Genomic DNA, 20,151 nt, shown 5'->3' with positions numbered 1-20,151 from the left:
TTATTTGTATTCTATGGTATTTCGTGTTTTCTTAGATCCTTTGTGTTTTTATTACTATTATTATTATTTTACGATACATGTTGAGATCTTCTGTTGTAATGTTAGGAAAATGCCTGTGCTCGCTGTATGCTGAAAGCCTGCATCTGCTGCCTTTGGTGCCTAGAAAAGTGCCTGACTTACTTAAATCAGGTAAGACGATAAAATATTTGGGTTAAGTCAAAGGCTGATAGTGTATTAAATTCCCAGGAAGGCTGAGTTTGCACCTGAAAGTGTTCTAGCTTTTTTCCTACTCTGACATATGCTAAGTTGTACTTTGGAACCTGTCTGAACCTGACCCTGGGTGTTTTAATTCCAGTAATGGGGATATAATTGAAGGTACATAGTGATCCCACTGAGAGCCATTACATTAGTCTTCATTTACAGTGCTAAAGTGAAAAATTGTCAGTATTCATCTTTCTGGACACCTTGTTCTTTCAAAATGAATCCTGTAATCAGCTCTCAGTGTTATAGCAAGTTTGTTTCACTGTGGGATACAATCTCCTTGACACTCTCACTCCTCCAGGCACATTTAAACTTGAAAATACATTTTCTGTAGTACAAGTGAAGATTTTTTTAAAAAATATTTGAGTATTGCACATTTGAGAGAGAACGTGTCTTAATCTTAAATTAAATAAGTCATCCTTGTCCTAAAGAGGGAAGCCTACTGTGAGTTGTGACAGATAGCTAGTCATGTCTATTTCTGAAGATCTACTTTTCAGACAGTTGTGCTGCCATTTATTAATATACTGTTTATTTCTTTTACTGTTGTTAGTTTCTTCTTGCATTTGAGATTAACATTTATCTGTGTAGTTACTTTGTGAAATCAGACAATCCTAAGTATTTTTTTTAACCTAACTATTTTTTAAATGAAACCCGTTTCCCCTCTAGGCAGAATAAAACTGAGTGGAGTTTTTGGACGTTATTCAAGAAAGCTGGAGCATTTTGGGTCCTGATGGATCATGATATGTAGTATGCTACTGCGTTCAAAGTGCTTTTATAAACAGTAGCCCATCTGCCCTAGAGTTTGTTTCACAGATAAGGCAACTGAGGCAGAAATCCTATGTGATTTACTGAAGCCAAGAGAAAATGGGTTTCTGAGCCAGAAATAGGATTTGTGAATTCATAGTATGCAGTCCTGTGAAAAACCACTAAATAAAGCCTTTGAAAAACATTTATCTTAAAGCAGGGGTGGGCAAAATATGGTCCACAGGCTAGATTCAACCCACCAAGGGATTTTGTGTAGCCCACAGTGGGGGGAAGCCCGGGCTGTGGCATTTGAGGGTGGTCCTGCTGCCTCTGGGTGTATGGGGGGAGATTGGGCGGGGAGAGGAGGCTTAACTCTCTGCCCAGTTGCCACTGCCAGTCTGCCCTGCACCCACTACTGGGAATGCCAGATGGAGGAGGCAGGCCAGTGGGGTCTCCATGGGGACTGGCCTGGGACCCCAGCAGGCAGGGTGAACTCAGCCAGGCAAATGGAATTGGGCTGCTGGTGGGTGGGCAGGGAGCAGCATCCAGGAGCAGGATGGGTGGATGAGGGCTAGGATCACAGGGTAGTGACAGTGCAGGGCTGGGACCTGGGGCAGAGGTACAATCCACTCCCTCAATGTCCCTGCAACAGGCACCAGTTCCAGGCTTAGGGGCATACAGAGAGCAGATCACAGCTCTGCCCTGGGCCCTGGCCTTGCACTGTCACCGCCCCACAATCCCAGCCCCAGCCCTGCCTGCCTGTCCTGCTCCTGCACTGTGCTCTGCCTGCAGGGGTCCTTGGCCAGTCTCCATGGGGGGGACCCTACCTGCCCACTCTGTCCAGCACCCCCAGCAGTGGGTGCTGGGTGGATGATGTGGGGCCAGATAAGACCAATTGCCACCTTCACCCCTGCACCGGATTGGGCCAGCACACACTCCCTGCCCCCCTCCACTGCCCACAACAGCTCACTGAAACTTCTTAAGTGACCCTCCAGCCCAAATAGTTGCCCACCCTTCTTAAAGCATCAGTAGATTCCTTGGAATTTCTAGACTAGACATGATTCTGATTTGCTGTAAGCTTGATTCATTTTGAATTGTCTTGATGAGTATCCTCATTAAAATATATGATTCTTGAATATTGTCTTTGCTCCCCTTGACTTTCTTGTTCAATAATACTGGACAGAATTAGAAATGCTAGCTATTCAAATGTGTAGGGAGAAGCTTTTTACCCCATATTATCCTTATTATTTGTTGATCTTCTTTGTTTTTGTCCAGTTACTTTGGTGGTGGTGTCACTGCCGCCACTATTCCTGCGTTGTGTTTTAATTAGGTTTTGGATATAAAGCTGGCAAATGCCAGAAAGATGAGCTGAAAGAAATGGTTGTTTCCTACAACATATGGTTCATGATCTGCTGATATTGTGCTCCTCAATTCAGCCTCAAAGTGTGTGCTGAATGGCCCAATGGCCAGCAGAAGCCGTTGACTCCTCCCTGCTCCCAAGTATTTTGAAAACTAAAAAAGGAGTTTTTTAAATGTGGAATAACTTTTTTGTGCACAGTTCCTCACCTCCTGATCTTTGGATGGGGCAGATCTCTTGAATTGACAGTCATACAATATCATTTCTTGCTTAATTTTCACCTTGGTAAGTTGTCCTATCCAACCCAGTGTCACAGAGTACTGTATGTTCTGCTGTGGAAAAGGGTAGCAGTGACTTGGTAGGACCTCGCCATAGTAGATACTAGACAAGAATTGTGGGGAGTTTTAGAGAGGAGACTGAGCATCTGAAAATAAGCCTTCATTCTGCTCCTTCCCAGAATGCATATACAGCCACAGCTATCAACAGCACCAACTTCTGCACCTCTGCAAAGGACGCATTTGTCATCCTAGTGGAGAATGCTTTGCGAGTGGCTGCCATAAACACAGTGGGAGACTTCATGCTCTTCCTAGGAAAGGTAAGTCTAGGAGGCTTCATTGTTACGGACACTGGAACAAGTCTTGCCCTGCCTGCTAGCTGAAACCTTTCTCAGCCATAGTGTGAATTCTAGACACAACCTCTTTGTTTTCTACGCTTGCCCCATCACTGTCCCCCATTATATCCTGCTGCTTCCTATTAGGAACATGATTTCTAAGGAACAAGCCAGGAGAGAAGAATGTGAAGGGAACCTTTCTAGGGCTGTAGGTGAACCTGGTCAGAATGCATCACCTGAAAATTCCAACTTTTTATAGGAAAACAGAAACCCAGAGTTTTGTTTGCCACCTGCAAAAAAAAGGGCCAAAAGTGTTAGAGCCTTTGGTTGGCTTTCCAGTGTAAAAGCCACAATTACAAGGAAACAGCCATTTCCTACAAATTTTGTTGAGTCGAAAGGGCAAATTTCCTGTCCAAACCTCCTCTGTTCCCAAAATCTGACTTTTTTGGCCAACGTTGGCTATGGGATGGGATTGGAAGGTAGTGCATGGGGGTTGGTCCTGTGTTGAAGGGCTGTGAGTTGTCAGATTGGAGGAAGGAGGAACTGAAATGAAGTACGCTGCAAGGGTTATAAGGTTTCTAAGGTGACTGGCGTTGTAGCTCAACACTCTTCAGGAATAAAGAAAGGTACATTTTGTGAAAAGATGGAATTCAGTAATTTATTCCTGCATCTTGATGAATTCTGTACCCCTGTTTGCTAAAATGCTAATACCAAGCCAGTGAATCTCTGTGGAATAAACTGCCTGTCTTCTGTACACTCATTAACTTGTATTAGATCAGACTACAGTGGGCTGAACTTCAAGTGTGGTTTGCTAATCCAGTACATAAACAAATCAATAAGGTGTGATGGGAATAAGCACCTAATGAAGATACCAGTGCCTGGGGCACAGCTAAGTGCACATTTCCGTTTTCTGGAGGAGTCTGACGTGTGCCAGGAAATGTCTCCCTGAAAAAATGGCATTTAAATCACTGGAAAAACACAGAGGTGACAGAAATGCTGAAATGAGCAGTGCAGAATACTAAACAATCGTGTCAGCTAAATACTGCTGCCCTGCCAACCCAGCCCTTCTTTCAACCTAATCCAGTGTCTGAATAATACAGTTGAGACTGACCTATTTTACAGTTTATTTTAAATGCAGAGATACAGGAACTTGTTCAGAAAGACTGCATTCCTTGGGGCCACATGCATTAGTTGTTGAGAACTGGTAAGATACCTAGATGTGCCCAACCCTGTTGTTAAAGTCACCATTAGAAAGAAGGTCTTAGTGCAAGAATTAGTTCTCAGTTACTGTCATGGTGCAACCAAGAGAGAAGAGAATGAAATAGTGAAGGGCTGTTTTGGCTGAGTGTGGGCTGCAAATAAAATTTAAAAAAATAAAACAAACTTCAGTGGGTGAAGCTGGCTCTAGTGTGAATTAGCTTTGGGGAAGGGGTGGCATTCTGTGCATAGGCTCAATCCTTGAAACCGCACTGATCTATGGGTGCTGGACTCCCACCATGTACTTTGCTTATTACGTGGTGTGGGTGGAGCTCTGGTAACAGTCAGTGTCTCTGCAGTAGTTTGTTCTCTGCCTGAGGATGGAGAAATAATCAGTTTTTTCTGTGGTTCTCTACTCCAGGTCCTGATTGTCTGCAGCACAGGTTTGGCAGGGATTATGTTGCTGAACTACCAGCGGGATTACACAGTGTGGGTGCTGCCTCTCATCATTGTCTGCCTCTTTGCTTTCCTGGTTGCTCACTGCTTCCTGTCAATCTATGAGATGGTGGTGGATGTTCTCTTCTTATGTTTTGCAATTGATACAAAATACAATGATGGAAGCCCTGGCAGGGAATTCTACATGGACAAAGTTCTCATGGTAAGTTCCCTCACCTCTCCCTTGAGTCTAAGGAACCACCCTTTATAAATTCTTCAGAGCAATCTACCAAAGGCAGTCAGCACAAAAGGGATAAGGATGGTGATTTTTCTAGTAAGAACTTTCTCTTGGATACAGAGAGGAAGGTTACACATTCAAATTCACTCTCAGATAGCCCCCACACTGGGGGGTTTCTTTTCCACAACATAAATGAGCCTTTGCTCACCTCACACACAAGAAGCAGCAGCTCCCTGAAGCAGCTGAGCCAGAGGCTATGGGAATACAAATGAGTTCCCACAGGGTAAACTAATGTGCAAGCTTAGAGCATATCAGGTATTCTGTGGGCTTTTATGGTAAATGAAAGGTACCTTCGCCCGTTTTCATGGTGGAGTAAGACCATGCAGCTACCACGAAGTAGCTGACACTCTGAGTTCATGTCCTAGTTTACCCTGTGGTAACTTATTCCTGTACCCTCAGTTGCTATTAGCACCTTATTTCCTGGTGATAAAGTAAATATCTGCATCGCTAGTTTCTCAATTTTTCTGTTTCTTCTCTCTCCCCCGCCTCCTATCTGGTGCAGCTGAAAACAGATGTAAAAATCCTATTCTTAAAACCAGAATTAAATTAAATGAATTTAGCGCTGCAGAAAGAATTTCCTTGAGCTTTACACAGGGACCATAGTGTCCACTTCTTACCCCTGCAAAATGTGTTCTCAAGAAGGTACAAGAAACAGACTCAAAGCAAATGATTCCAGACATTTGGAATACTTGCTGGCAGAGTGTTTCAGGGTCTTACTTTAACATCTCTAGTAAGGTACTACAGCACTTAGGATTTATAGTAAATAATTCTGACTAATACCGTTTCATGAAAATATAGCATGTTATCTAGAAAGACAGCATAGGTAGAATCGTTCCGATACTTTATCAGTCTGTAGCCAACAGTGGATCGAGGAGGTCTTACAAAATACTGGCAACATGAAAGGTAATAAACCTGACTCCAAAATGCTTGCACCTGTTCATTAAAAATACTACAGAATGAACTGGGCTTGTGACCTGTTTAGTAATAATATATGATGCGTAGCTATTGTGATGATATAACAAACAAGAGGGAAGGCGATCTGTTGTGGAAGGTTTAAGGGCTTGTGTTCAGAGGGATAAAGGAAAACTAGAACGTAGGGATAGGAAGGAAAGGTGGAGGAGTAGCACTCTACATCAAGGAGGAATATACTTCCTCGTTAATTAGCAAGGGGGTAGAGGGGGGGCACTCTGAGGTGCTCTGGGTTAGAGTAAAAGGCAGTCCAGGGGAGAGAGACTTAACGGTGGGAGTCTACTATAGACCTCCCAACCAGGGAGAAGAGCTCGACCAGGAATTCTTAGGTCAGCTTACAGAGGCAGTGAGAGCTAAGGATGTGGTCATCATGGGGGACCTGAACTTCCCAGACATCTGCTGGGAGGAGCAGTCAGCCAAGTCTGATCGCTCACGTCGGTTCTTAGCCAGAGTGCAGGACCTCCATCTAACCCAGGAGGTGCACAGTCCCACCAGGGGAGACGCCTTGTTGGACCTGGTGCTGGCCACGGGTGATGACCTGGTGAGGGGGCTGCGGGTGATGGGCCACCTGGGAGACAGTGATCATCGCTTGCTGGAATTCACCATCCAGCGTAAGGTGGCAAAGGGCTGCAGCAAGGCAACAGCCCTAGACTTTAGGGGGGCTGACTTCAACAAGCTAAGGAGGATCGTTGGGGAAGCGCTGAGGACCCAGAGGGGAAGGGAATCAGATGTCGAAGGTGAGTGGTTGCTCCTTAAGGAGACGATCCTCCATGCCCAAAGGGAGGTAATCCCAACAAGGGTCAAAGGGAGCAGGAGGGCACATAAACCCCCATGGCTCACTAAGAGCATCCGGGAATGCCTCCTTGCTAAAAGGGAGGCATATACCCAATGGAGAGATGGGGTCATCACCAAGAAGGACTATGTTACAGTCGCCCGAGGATGTAGGGGGGCAGTCAGGAGGGCCAAGGCAGAGTTGGAGATAGGACTAGCTTCCCGGATTAAGGACAATAGGAAGTCCTTCTTCAAATACATAGGGGGTAAAAAGAGGGTCCCGGGTAATGTGGGGCCCCTGCAGGACACGATGGGCAACTTAGTCATCACGCCAGATGACAAAGCTAACATATTTAACGATTTCTTTGCCTCTGTCTTCCTAAGTAGGGACCAGTTCAGCCACCTCCCTGCTGGGCCCCCCTCGGGCCCCGGGAGAGACACGCCTGGGCCAGGGGTTAGCGAGGAGTTAGTTAGGGTACTTCTGGAGAGGCTGGACGTGTTCAAGTCCGCTGGTCCGGACGATCTTCACCCTAGGGTTCTACAGGAACTGGCCGAGGTCATTGCGGGACCCCTGGCGCGGCTCTATGAGCACTCGTGGTGCTCTGGCGAGGTGCCGGAGGACTGGAAGAGGGCCAATGTGGTCCCTATCTTCAAAAAGGGAAAAAAAGAGGACCCGGGAAATTACAGGCCAGTTAGTCTTACCTCAATCCCGGGTAAGCTCTTTGAAAAAATTATCCTGGCACACATCCAGGAGGGCCTTGCGGGGGAATGCATGCTCAGGGGCAACCAACATGGGTTCATCAGTGGCAGGTCTTGTCAGACCAACCTGGTGGCCTTTTACGATCAGGTCACCAAATCATTAGACGCAGGGGTTGCTGTGGATGTAGTCTTTTTGGACTTCCGGAAGGCTTTCGACACTGTCTCTCACCCTGTCCTCATCAAAAAGCTGGGAGACTGTGGTGTCGATGCCCACACGGTCAAATGGGTCGCCAACTGGTTGGAGGGCCGCACCCAGAGGGTGGTAGTGGATGGGTTCTTCTCGACCTGGAAGGACGTGGGCAGTGGGGTTCCGCAGGGCTCGGTCCTCGGGCCCGCACTGTTCAACATCTTCATCAGTGACTTGGATGACGGGGTAGAAAGCACCCTGTTCAAGTTTGCTGATGACACTAAGATGTGGGGGGATGTGGGTGCACTAGAAGGGTGCAATAGGCTACAAGCTGACCTTGACAGGTTGCAACGGTGGGCGGATGAGAATAGGATGGGGTTTAACACTGATAAGTGCAAGGTGTTGCACATGGGGAGGAAGAACCGGCACCACACTTACAGGTTGGGGAACTCCCCTCTTGCCAGCACGGAGACGGAAAAGGATCTTGGAGTCGTCATTGACTCCACGATGAACATGGGCCGGCAGTGTGGGGAGGCAGTCAAGAAGGCCAACCGTACCCTGTCATGCATCCACAGATGCATCTCGAGCAGGTCCAGGGAGGTGATCCTCCCCCTCTATGCGGCACTGGTCAGGCCGCAGCTGGAGTACTGCGTCCAGTTCTGGGCGCCACACTTCAAGAGGGACGTGGACGATATGGAAAGAGTTCGGAGGAGGGCCACTCGTATGATCAAGGGTCAGCAGGGCAAGCCTTATGAGGACAGGCTACGGGACCTGAACCTGTTTAGCCTCCACAAGAGAAGGTTAAGGGGGGACCTTGTGGCCTGCTACAAACTGGTCAGGGGGGATCAGCAGGTATTGGGGGAGTCCCTGTTCCCCCGTGCGCTGCCAGGAGTGACCAGGAATAACGGTCACAAACTGGCGGAGGGTAAGTTTAGATTAGATATTAGGAGGCGCTACTTCACAGTCAGGGCGGCTAGGGCCTGGAACCAGCTTCCAGGGGAAGTGGTGCAGGCTCCTAGCCTGGGGATTTTTAAAAGGAAGTTAGATGAGCACCTTGCCGGGGTCATCTGACCCCGGTGCTCTTTCCTGCCAAGGCAGGGGGTCGGACTAGATGATCTACCTAGGTCCCTTCCGACTCTAGCTACTATGAAACTATGAAACCTATAGAGATTTGTGGGGGCCGATACCAATAGCTGATTTTTAAGGAGGCATATTGGCCGATACTGATCTGATTTCCAATACAGGTGCATCCAGCTGGTAAGTTTTTGTTGTGGTAAAAGGGAAGGGGGGAAGGATGGGGTGTGGGGGGGTGGGGGGCAGATTAAGGCCCCCCCTGCGGTGAGAGAGGGGCTGGGGCACGTGCTGCCCAGCCAGGGCAGGATGGACACAGGATGGAGCTGTGGCTCGTCTGGGTGGTGCAGGGAAGGGGAGCAGCTCCTGCCACTGCACATACCCTGGAAAAGCATGGGGCGGGGTGTGCCCCAGATCTGCATGGGGTGTGGTGGGCTGCACTCGGCTCTTCCTGGGGTGGGGGGCACACTGCGCTCGGGATGGGCAGTAGCAGTGCTGGGAGTTACAAATGAGTTCCCACAGGGAACTTAGTCCCACCCTGCCAGGAAGAGGGCGGCCCCTGGTCCCAGCCAGCAGCTGCAGCCTACCATGCCCCACATAGATCTGAGGCACCTCCTTCCTTTCTCCCTGTGCCTTCCCTGCATGCGTGCAGTGGCAGGAGCTGCTCCCCCCCTCCCCACACCCCCTGGACGATGACTCCATCCCATGCCAGCCTTGTCCCAGCCCCACTCCCACCCTCACTGCGGGGATCTTGATCTGCCCCCCACACCTCTTCCCTCTTATCTCCACATCCACCACAACAGACTTAACAGCTGTGCACAGCTCTTCAAGCTGCCAGGCTGTGCTCCCCGCTGCCTGTTTACTGCACTGTGGCTGTGCGCACACACAGGCATTTATCGGCCAAATTATTGGTTGCATCAGGCCAATTTTGATATAGTCAATTTTCTTTCTATCGGTGCCGATCTGATATTGGACCAGCATGTCGGTGCGCCTCTAGAAAGCACTGCTAGTAGTAAAAACAAACAAAGAAAATAGAGAATGTATTCCCTTCCTTCCAGTGCAACAGATTAATAGGAGCATGACACTCCTTGCTGCTTTCACTGATGGAATATGTAGTGTTTGGAATCTGTATTTATTACCTGCCCATCATCATCAGTCCATGGAGTCCATGGACAAGAGGGTGTACATGTGGTAAATGTGATAGTTAAAAAAAAATTGTCTGGCTGTCAGTATTTTTTGATACTATATGGGAAATCTGACTGCCAGGGGTATAAGAAACAGAGGAGATATCTTTTGTCTGTCCTGTTCATATTTTGAGACAAAACAGCTGTATCCTTGTGATATTGTTGGGGAATTGCATATTTGAGCCAGAGGCTTGTACTCCAGTAGAAGAAAGCTTAAGACACTTTATCTTGCAGGAGTTTGTGGAGAACAGTAGAAAATCAATGAAAGAAGCTGGCAGGGGAGGTGGCGCTGACGGTAGAGAGCTGAAACCAATGGTAGGTGCTGATGAGGAGGTGGCTGTCCTCCAAGAATTTCACTTTTACTTCCTCTCCCTCTTTATTTTTACTGACTGCACTTCTTCGGGGGAAGTTTTGGTTTTCTGTATCACTCAAGATGTTCTGCTTTTTCTGTTTGTGAGCTTGCCTATCACTTGGATGGCAGAGTGTTTGTCACAGCTGAGACCATCTCCTGTAAAAGTAAGATGAAAGGAACTGTATCTCATGGAACAAATGTGGTAACAACACTGAATTAGGAGTAGTAACGCCCATAAGACAATAGATAACTACACTCAGACAGTCCTCACTGCTGAGAGTTTTCACATTATGATGGCTAACAAATCCATAATCAGAACATTCCAACTTAGTTCTCTTTCCATTGCTGAACTAAACCGTTCTTGTTAGTTGAGTCTTCTGAATCAAAGCCTGAAGACTACTACCAACTGTATCCTCTTGTGGCAAAATGAGTACATGTACTTCGAATTCACACCAAATGATTTCATGCTGTGCTGAGGGATTAGATACAGTGATTCCTTTCAACCTGCTTAAAATTGCACTTCTCCCAATTGTTTGTTATTATAGCTAACTATTTATGTTGCTATCTTGTGCCCTTTTTCCATCTCACGCTGTCAGCTGCCAGGACAGAGTGAACAATGTCATTTATGCTTCTCAGTCTTAACTATTACCTGTTTTACCATTAGAATGGCATTGTGTATTTAAGTACCCTGTAAAAAAAAAAAAAAAAAAAAAGAACAGCCTAATGCCACTGATGTAATTGTCCCTGTTGCAAGGTGATCTTAGAATTTAACGAACTGAGAACAGATGAGTAGTGGAGTATAAAAGATGAGCAGTGTCTGACCTCTGAACTAGTTAAGTGATCTTGTAATATACTGACACTGTATATTAAAATCATCTCTCATCAAGCTGGATCCTATCACAGGATAAATTGGGGTTTATTGAATGCTTCACATAAGTGGTTATATTTAAAAACAAAAATAAATTTAAACTAAAAACAAGAAATGAAACCAAAAAAAGTATATAGTGGTAATAGAAAAAACCTTTTAAAATGGGGTACACAAAGCTCTGGTTCTAAGCAGTTTTTCAGTCCTTAGTGGGACTCAGTTTTTCCTATTTTGTCTGTACAATTAACCTTAGAATATCTGCTTCAATCTAAATGTTACTGTATTTTAAGGCCTGAACAACTGGCTGTTCCGTACTTACCAACATTTTTTTTTGGGGGAGAAAGTTTAGTTGAGCAGCCATTAGATACTCACTGGGATTCTCTGCCTCTGGAATTTAGATGCACTTCCCATTAAAATAAATAAGAATTAAGTGTTGCCAGTCCTCTAGGCTGACTTGAAAAATCTTGGCCAAAAGCTTTATTTGACTTGGGAGTGAATTGCTTCCTACTTGCGTTGACCTCTCAGGTAATACAAGCTGTTGGCTCGAGGTGTTAAACACTCTTGGGCAAAGCCGCCCAGGCTTTACTGCTTACAGCTTGGATCCTGCAAGCATATTGTAGCTCCCTTGAAATACATCCCCACACTGACAAAGGGGAATGGTAACCTTTGACAGTCAGGCCTTGGATTTAGGAAGCTTAATTCATGTAATCAGGTTTGGAAATGACTGAAGGATAAGTTTCATAATACTAATAGGGAGATGGTAGGAACAGGAAGCCAGGGCTCCCATGGTGGAATAATTCCAGATCTGTTGCTAGTGGGACCATATTGTTCCAGTTGATGGGTGCCCAGGTTCAGCTGTACAGGACTCTTGCTTTTTAAAGGTAGACTAGACACAAGAATATTTGTACATAGATATCAGAGTGCTAATAGTAATGTTAACATTTTGGAAGAAAGCAAGCTATGCGCAAAGCAGCCTCCAGCAGTGAGGCTTTAGGATGAGACCTTTGCGGGAACTTACCCCACAGCTGTTTCCTGTGAAGTTATTTGAACATTTCTTTAAAGAGCTGATAAAGGCTTCTTCAGGATTCATAATCAGATGCCTCATCAGTCTGTTCTAGTATGGCAGTGCCTTGTATTTCTGCAGCTGAATAGTCACAAATTTGAACCCTTACTACTTTGCTGCAGTTTCTCTGTATGTAAAATAGGTATATCCCTCAGGAGTGAGGATTAATTCAAATATGTAAATGTCTACCTGTAATTACAGTTAAACATTAATTGTAAGTGATTACAATGATAATTATTATTAGTGTTATGAGGAGCTCCCATCTAGGTGGAGACTGTCTAGGTTCAAGAAAAGGCTTTTCAAACATTATTGTTTTCAGTGATCCATTGGATCAGTTTCTTTACTCATTCTTTGACCTCTGTTTAAAACTGTACTGTATGACTTTGTTTTCTAGGCCTCTGGAGCAAGTTCATCTTGAAACTAGCCAGCCATTATGGAACCCATTGACATTCCAAAACAATATTTATATAAGCAGCCAAAATCAGAGAAAAGGAACAGGGATTTAATACTTTTTTTAACAGTTATTTTTGTGAAACATGTACTCTTTTCATACGGGTGGCTTTTAAGAGCAACTATCATTGTTCCATTTTTATTTTTTTAAGTAATTGTGGTCACAGAAATGTGAAGAATCTTACTTGATTGACATTTTATAATCTGGAAAACAAATCATTGGCTCAGAGTATCATGTATCTGACTATTTCCCTCAAAATTATCAAAGCAATATAGGGCAGGCCACTTAGAATTTGATATGAAAGTCAAACAATAAATTTATAGGGAAATACTTCAAATAAGATAGAATTTTAGAAGGGGTTTTAGTAAGAGCTTTCAAACTTTGTTTGTAGTTCATCATTTTACTTTACAACTCTGGGGCATAGTGGGTTACACGTTCAGTTTTGTTTCGAAGTTTCGGATGATATCAAAATAACCAACTCCTCAGGTATTCAGATGTTGTGGGCACCCCTGCATCTTTTATGAAAGAGAAACTAGAAAATGGGAAAGGATCAATTTATATGCAACTTCTTCCTGTTTTACATTATTCCCTGACCCTCCCCTTGAGTTCCTTTGCACTTCAGCAATGCTCCTTTGAAGGGTATGAACTCTCCAAAGAAGCAGCTGAACAACCTGCTCTTTAATGCTCAGCCTTAGCCCTACTCACCAATTCGGGATTAAATGGAAGGATGCTGGGGAGTGGGGACAGAAACAAACTATACAAAACTGTACTGTAAGTTTTATTTTTCTTAACTCCAGAGAGATTTGGGAAGTGCAAGTGTAAATGGCCAATCCTTGGCTGTTATCTCATCCATATTTGTATGTACTGTAGCAGGCGGGTAAACCAGGAAAGGGCACTAGGTGCTTCTTTGGAAGTATCACTGCCATGGGATCAAAGTGATCAAGTGTTCAAAAGAGAACTTTTTTCATTCCTTAAGCTTACCAGATATGAATGCTAATATTTCATTGTTCAGCTTCTTGTAATGGTAAATGCTTAAAGTGTATTTGCTAAGAAATCATGATCTGTCTATGCGATATACTCCTTTTGTTACAATTTTTTAAGAAAACTATTTTTGTTAATGTAAAGTTAATATTTCAGAGCAGAATTTTTAAACTTATTGCACTAAATACAAAGCTCTGTAAGAAGAAATAATGCCTCAATGGTTTGTTCACTCCATACAAGGAAATCTTTTGAAAGATAGCAGCCCTTCTGGATAGGCTTTGGCAATGGATTAGAGGTGGGTGGGTGGGTGTGTGTGTGTGTGTGTGTATGTGTGGAGGAGCATACAATTAATGTCACCATGGCTTTAAGCTGTTTGCTTATGTGCTTCCTTTCAAAGGATCAGACCTTTAAATTGCTGGCAAAAGTCAAATGGTTACCTGTATCTTTTTTAATCAGTGCTCTTAACTACTGGTGATAACTAAACACTTTGGTTTTGTTCCCAAGTCATTTGATACTGTCATTTTTTCACATCTCTTGCAATAAATCAGAATTACTCTTTTCATATCTCAGAAACCAAACAGGATGAAAAGACAATTTAGAAAGTAGCTACTTAGGGAGATGGGGAGCACTAGCTTGGGCTTCAGTCCTGCAGACACTTTTATACACCAGCCTAACTCAATTAATGTGGTTCCATTGACTTCAATAGAACTGCTCACACTGGCAAAGTTATGCCTGTGTAAGTATTAACCAGGTCAGAGGTTTAGTCTGGGATTCCAGTGGGAGCATTGAGCAAGTCTCCTTTAATATGAGCTAGCTGTCTGCTAGGATATCTAGAAGGTAGATAAACTTTACTTTGTGCACAGAAGGAATTGTTGCTGTAGCAGTAAGCAAAAGTACAGTGGTTCTGCTGCAGCTCTGTATTTTGGACACTAAATAGATCAGTACGGTTTGCCAATGCAATTTAAGCACTGGTTCAGCAGGATCCTAGAATCTAAGGAAGGGACTTGTCAGTGACTTAGCTACTCCACAGAACCCCCTCCCTCAAGAAGACGTCACTGAGGTGCTCTGCTGGAAGCTCTGGATTCTGTTCGTGCTGACATCCTGACGCCAGATTCCTGCCACATGTTCCACAAGCTAACGTGCTCTGCTCCCTGGAGGCCTAGAGTTGGGGGATGCTTTTCAGTTAATCTACAACTAGAACTGTAATCAGAAACAAATTTTGTATTTTTGTATAACTTGACTGTGCGCCATTTTTATAACAGGTCCTGTTTTACAAATAAATTTGTTTTATGAACACAGATGTTTAGAAATTACCGGAAACACTTTTCTATGGGTAGCTGTAACATTCAAGTAATATAAAGTTTTGATGAAAATCATGTGCCCCATTCTTTGTTCACACACAGGCCTCCTAGAGGCATTTTTAAGGCTTTGGAGTTCAGTCAAAGCAGAAGCTTAGGGAGAAAATTGGTGTTAAAGCAAATTCCAGTACAGAGGGTTTGTCCTGACAGTACAGATGGGAGGAATGTGATGCCTCAGGAAGTCAAATCATCCACAGCTAAGAATTTAGGCATTGCCAGCAATAAGGATTAAGAGGTTTCTTCCTAAGTAGTTGTCCAGGGCAGTGTAAGTGCTGCTCTGGAAGGTCATCCATTCCAGCCCCTTGCAGGAAGAGAATGATTTGGAGAGCAGGAAACCGCTCCCTGGCAATGTCCGCTAAAACAAGAAGGCAGGGGGATTTGCCAGTTCATTCTGAATTTAAGACAATAGCCAGGGTGAGGGGAGCTTCCTACCACGTGGTTTGTAAAGAGTCTCCAGGCTTTTATGCATTGCATTCCTCATGGTTTTAGTCAGTTGGGTTTTTGGCCTTTCAAGCCACCTTGTCCACTCTGGCTTATGCAGAGGCCAAGCAGCATACATGGTCTTTCTCCCCCCAGAGGTACCTGTGTGCAACCCTTGAGAAGGAAGGTGTAATGGAAGTATGGGGAACAGCAGTCTACTCACCAGGGGAAGAGCTTATTTCCATATTTCTCTTTCAGCAGAGGGGCTCAAACACCCAAGAGTCAGCTCCCCTTTGCCCTGCTGATCTCAGCATCCTTGCCTCCCACAGGCCATGATAAAGGACATCACCTGGACTGATTGGGTAGGGCTAGGGTGCTAGCCCGCCCCCTCCTCTTCTCAGCACTTTCAGTCACTGCACTCACTGTGTCTGATAAAACACACTGCCGTCTCCAAGATCTTGATGCTGCTCCACTACTAGATACTAAGCGCATGATCTGAATAGCATCCGCACCCCAACCTTAGTTTGGTGGCTGTTGTTTCATTCCAAGTCCTGTGGCAGGCTTGCATTTCATACATGGCTTCCATTTGGCTCTGATGCAAGAGAGTTCTGTATGTAAAAAAGTGACCAAGAAGGGAAGGAATGTTGTAGCCATGGTGGTTCAGGAAACGTATTTGTGTTATCTTTTTTTAATATAGTTGGGACAGCTGTTGGACAAGCTTTCAGCTATCAGGTGCCTGATTAAGGACAACTGATGCCTGAAATCTTGTCCAACAACCCCCCAACTGTACAGCTTGGCCAGTATGAGAGAGAAAAAAAGATTCTTGCCTCTCCAACCAAGAAGGGAGAACCTTAACCTGGAAGATTCATTTAGGGACTTAAAAGTGAATCCAAGGCTCCCACCCCAAGTTCCCTTCTAACACCCTTGGGTGGTGGTAACTTCCTACTGAAAGGGCTTTTCCTCATAATAAAAAAAATGCTGTGCACCAAAATGCCCCCTTTTTGGGGTGCAGGGCAGACTCAATGTCCAGTTTGAGTCGATATTACACCGAGTAATGGGCTCACATTTGAGTGTTTACATTTTTAATGTGCCCTTGTAACATGCACTTTAGGGGTTTGGTCTGTGTGGTTATTCTATGAATGTATATGTTGTGGATTCAGAGTAAAATGCATAGGTTTATATTACATGATTTCCCCACAGTGATAATTCCGGTCTCATTGTATATTATGCATTATATTAAATAATGCAGTCAATTAGTGTGGTGGCCAAGATCTGACCATCTACATAACCTTAGACATTCAGTTCTCTCAAGTTTTGGCTTGTACCTGTGTGCGCACAAATTTCTAAAGATCAATATTTCGTGATTAAATAATTAATTCCTTTATATTTAAACAATCTGAAAGGATTTTGCCATCTTTAGAAGTCTTCAAACATTTTTAAAGCCAGTACAAAACTGGCAGACTTGTTTAAAACATGAATTATGAGCTTGTCATCTTTAGAAATAGAAGTTTACATTGTGTGTTTAATCTTTAAGAATCTAGTTCAGTCAATGAATTTTTGCCATTAAGGCTGTTTCCTTTATTTTTCATTGCGTATTGGAAGAACTTGTGTATGCCTAGAATATTGTTCTGTTTCTTGTGCTGTCTAGTACAAGGAATCTCATGGTACTCATATACATGGTCAGATTGGAGTTGGGTAGAGTGCCGTCTCCTGTGGCATGACAGGAAGCCTTTTGTCTAGCACAAAGCTACCAAGTTCAGCCTGCACACACTGCAAGAGAATAATCAACCAAAGCTGTTTTCAGTTGTTTTTGAAATTGCAAAAACTGCTAGTAATAAGTCAGGTAATTTCATTTCAAAATAATTAAGCCTCCTGGAATTCTCTTTTAAGCAATTTAAATCCTCTGGTGCAGAGTGTTTCACGAAGCAGGAATTGTTAATATTGCACCCATACCTATTTCTATGGGAAACCTCAAAAGGGTTGGAGCAGAAGGTTCTGTAGAGCAGGGGTGAGCAAAATCTGGCTGGGGGGCTGGATGCGGCCTGCCAGGCCATTCTATCCAGCCCACAGGGCCCCTAAATATTAATTTTCTAAAATTTTTTTTATCTGCCCTGGACTGCTTGTTATGCAGTTCTCGTTGGCTTGCTGAAACTCAGTAAGCGGTCCTCTGCCCAGAATAATTGCCTATTCCTGCTGTAGACCCTATATGAAGAAATTGGCCGAAATGATCCCTAGCAATGCTTTTAAAAGCTACTGGGAGACCATGTGGCAGGCTTGCATCTTAGAGCACCTGGCAGTTTTTGTAGAAACACCGAATGCATTATAGACCTAAAGTTGTTGCCAGGTGTTCACAATGAAACCACTTCCATGAACCAAAATGCTCAAGTACTTGCAAGAATGCCCAGACACCTTCAATCGTTACTGTTAGACAATTAGTACTTGAGTTCACTGCTCTTTCCTCTGCAACAGTTGTCACTGACACCTTGCAGCCCAATGCCTGCAGCCCCCTTGTTCGAGGTGCCACAGGTATGCAACTGCACGAGACCAGTCAAAGGTAGCAGGAGCCCAGTGTCCACAAATTCAGTGAGAGCTCCACGCCCAATTCACTCTGCCTTTGCAAAAAGCTGTAGCCCTTCAGTATACTTCCTGTTCTGTCAGTACTGGGCAGGTTTTGGCTGGGAGTGAGAAGCCCAAGTATGAAATGAGGGAGCAGCTCAGCAGGAAAAAGAGCACAGAGGCAGTCAGCACTAGCATGTAGGATAGCAAGGCAAGTTAACCAAGGAAAGCTCCCCTGCTGGGACCCTGACTTTCCCCAAATACCTCTCAGGCCAGCAGTTAACAGTTCTTCCCCCAAACATCTATGCAAAGATGGGGAAAGCTGGGCTGGGGTTCACCCCTTGTTCTCCAGGGACCAAGCCGTGCCCCTTCTCCACCTCCTGCCACAACAGGGGTACTTGGACTGACAAGCAGTTCCAAGTTTACGGGCTTCACCTGCTTTCACCAAAATCGGCGGGAGTTTTGCCGTGAACTTCTTTCTGAACAGAATCATACCATATTCACATTCCTAAGCAGGAAAAAGACCAGCATGCTCCCACTCACATAGGCTCTCTCCGTTGCACCTGGCATGTTCTGCAGAAATTTGAGAGGCTCCTGATATACGAGGGTGAAGGGAGACCGTTGTGGGAGACTAGACTCCAATCCTGCCTCCCTGTGTTTGGTAGGAAGTTGTCTGTGTAATGGGCTCACCGGTTCTCATGGGGCCAGATCTTCAGCAAATAGGCAGAAGAGAAAAAAAAGTGGATGTAGTCTGATTTTACAGCAGTTGAAGATTTGGCCCACAGCACTGTCCGAGTTCCCGTGTGCAGGCTCTTTGTGGTGGGCCAGGGCTTCACTGTAATGCAAACAGACATAACCTTGGCCTGGGAGTAAAGAATGACAGCGATAGGTGTCTGGGATGGGGACAATCCTACTGAGAACAGGCTTCACCTACACTGAGGATCTGGACCAAGCACAGTTGTTCCCTTCCGCTCTGCAGTACCCATGGGCCTGAACACCTGGGCAGCATGCACCATGCATGGTGGCGAAGGAGGGGCTGCACAGCACATAGCCACTGCCTGTCCCCACCTCCCATAGCAGGGGCAGGCCTTTATTATTAAGGGGACAGCCTGGACCTATAGCGTGTCATGCATCTAAAAATCCCACCCATTGATTCATTGGGTTCTACCTGTAGCATTGGGAGGACTCTGCTTTACTTCTTTCCTGCTGCCCAAAAAGCTGGTTAACCTTAGTGGAGGTGGAACAGCCAATTATCACTTCCATAGTAGTCCAGGTAGGAAGTGGCTGAGGTGAGCTGGCGCCATGCAGAGCAAAAGACAATTCCCAGGATCATCCCAGCACCTCAGAAACATCCAGGCCATTTCACAATTTGCAGCCACCCTTCACGAAGTCTAAGATCCAACGGTCTTTTAGGCAGAGGGGCAGCAAGGAAGGTGTTCCTCTCTGCTGGCAGACTGGAATTAGTGTCCTTCTGTTTGAGTTGTTTTGCTGACTAGAGTAACTGCGTTAAGAGAGAAAGAGAGAGAGAGGGAAGTAAGTGTCTGGACAGATTTTACAGCCCTAGCTGTAGCTTAAGTACATGCAGATGGCATCGTCACAGTCCATCACTGCTTCAGCCTCGTACAGCCTTTGCAGCCAGAACGTAAGAATATTTTGAATAAAGCAATTAACATTGGATCTTGCCAGTCAGTTTATTAACAAGTGTTCCTTTTTCCGATGGAATGCCACCTCCTCCTGGAATGAAACTAGTTAAAGTGACACTGTTCGTTGTCGTTGGAAAACTTGAAAATGTTTTGTAATGCAACATGTAAAATGGTGGAGGGAAGGGTAATTAACAGTGCTGATCTAATACTAGATTTTTGGTGTAAAGCTGACATTGTGCCAGAATACTGATGCAAACTGTATTTTAGTCTAAAAGGAAAAAAATAATGTATAGAATTTTTTTAATGTATCAAAATAAAGTTTTTTAGGAAAGGCACTTTCCCTGTCTACTCTGTTGACTGATAAAGTAGGCTTTTCTTCACAGGCACGGTATTGAACATCCCCCCCCAAACTGCTCTGTTTAGGTCTCACCACACTGGGGCTATGAGCTCCAAGGCTTCCCTTTGTCCCGGTAGGTTACAACATTGTGACTTTCTTTGGCCTCTGTGTCATACTTGCAGGGAGCTCTTCACAGAAATTGGACCTTGCATCACAGATCTTAGGCCCCCAGCACAAGTGCTAATCCCCTCCAAACTTACCAATAGCTTTAACCATACCCAATCCCTGAAATCCATCCCTGTGAGTACTCTAGGTTTACAGTGCACCACTGCAAGGCCTCCA

General features: G+C 44.9%; 1 protein-coding gene across 2 annotated transcripts in view; it reads left to right on the top strand.

The window, feature by feature from the left end:
- SLC44A1 (solute carrier family 44 member 1) overlaps nt 1–19,807 on the top strand; it is a 118,800-nt gene extending 98,993 nt beyond the window's left edge. Inside the window, exons 12-16 of one of the 2 annotated variants that reach the window (XM_090038921.1) lie at nt 106–189; nt 2,820–2,957; nt 4,591–4,827; nt 10,018–10,098; nt 12,458–19,807. In XM_090038921.1, coding sequence (XP_089895047.1) covers nt 106–189; nt 2,820–2,957; nt 4,591–4,827; nt 10,018–10,098; nt 12,458–12,481 — 564 coding nt within the window. In that variant the 3' untranslated portion in view covers nt 12,482–19,807. Of the gene's footprint in view, nt 1–105; nt 190–2,819; nt 2,958–4,590; nt 4,828–10,017; nt 12,411–12,457 lie in introns of those variants that run through there. The other variant, XM_090038920.1, reaches the window with a different exon arrangement.
- The last annotated feature ends 344 nt before the right edge of the window (nt 19,808–20,151 follow it).

The sequence above is a fragment of the Crocodylus siamensis genome, chromosome 3 (assembly GCF_052110815.1).
Source record: "Crocodylus siamensis isolate JL-2025a chromosome 3, ASM5211081v1, whole genome shotgun sequence".
In the NCBI taxonomy this organism is placed as follows: Eukaryota; Metazoa; Chordata; order Crocodylia; family Crocodylidae; genus Crocodylus; species Crocodylus siamensis.
This window is presented reverse-complemented; position numbering and strand designations above follow the sequence as displayed.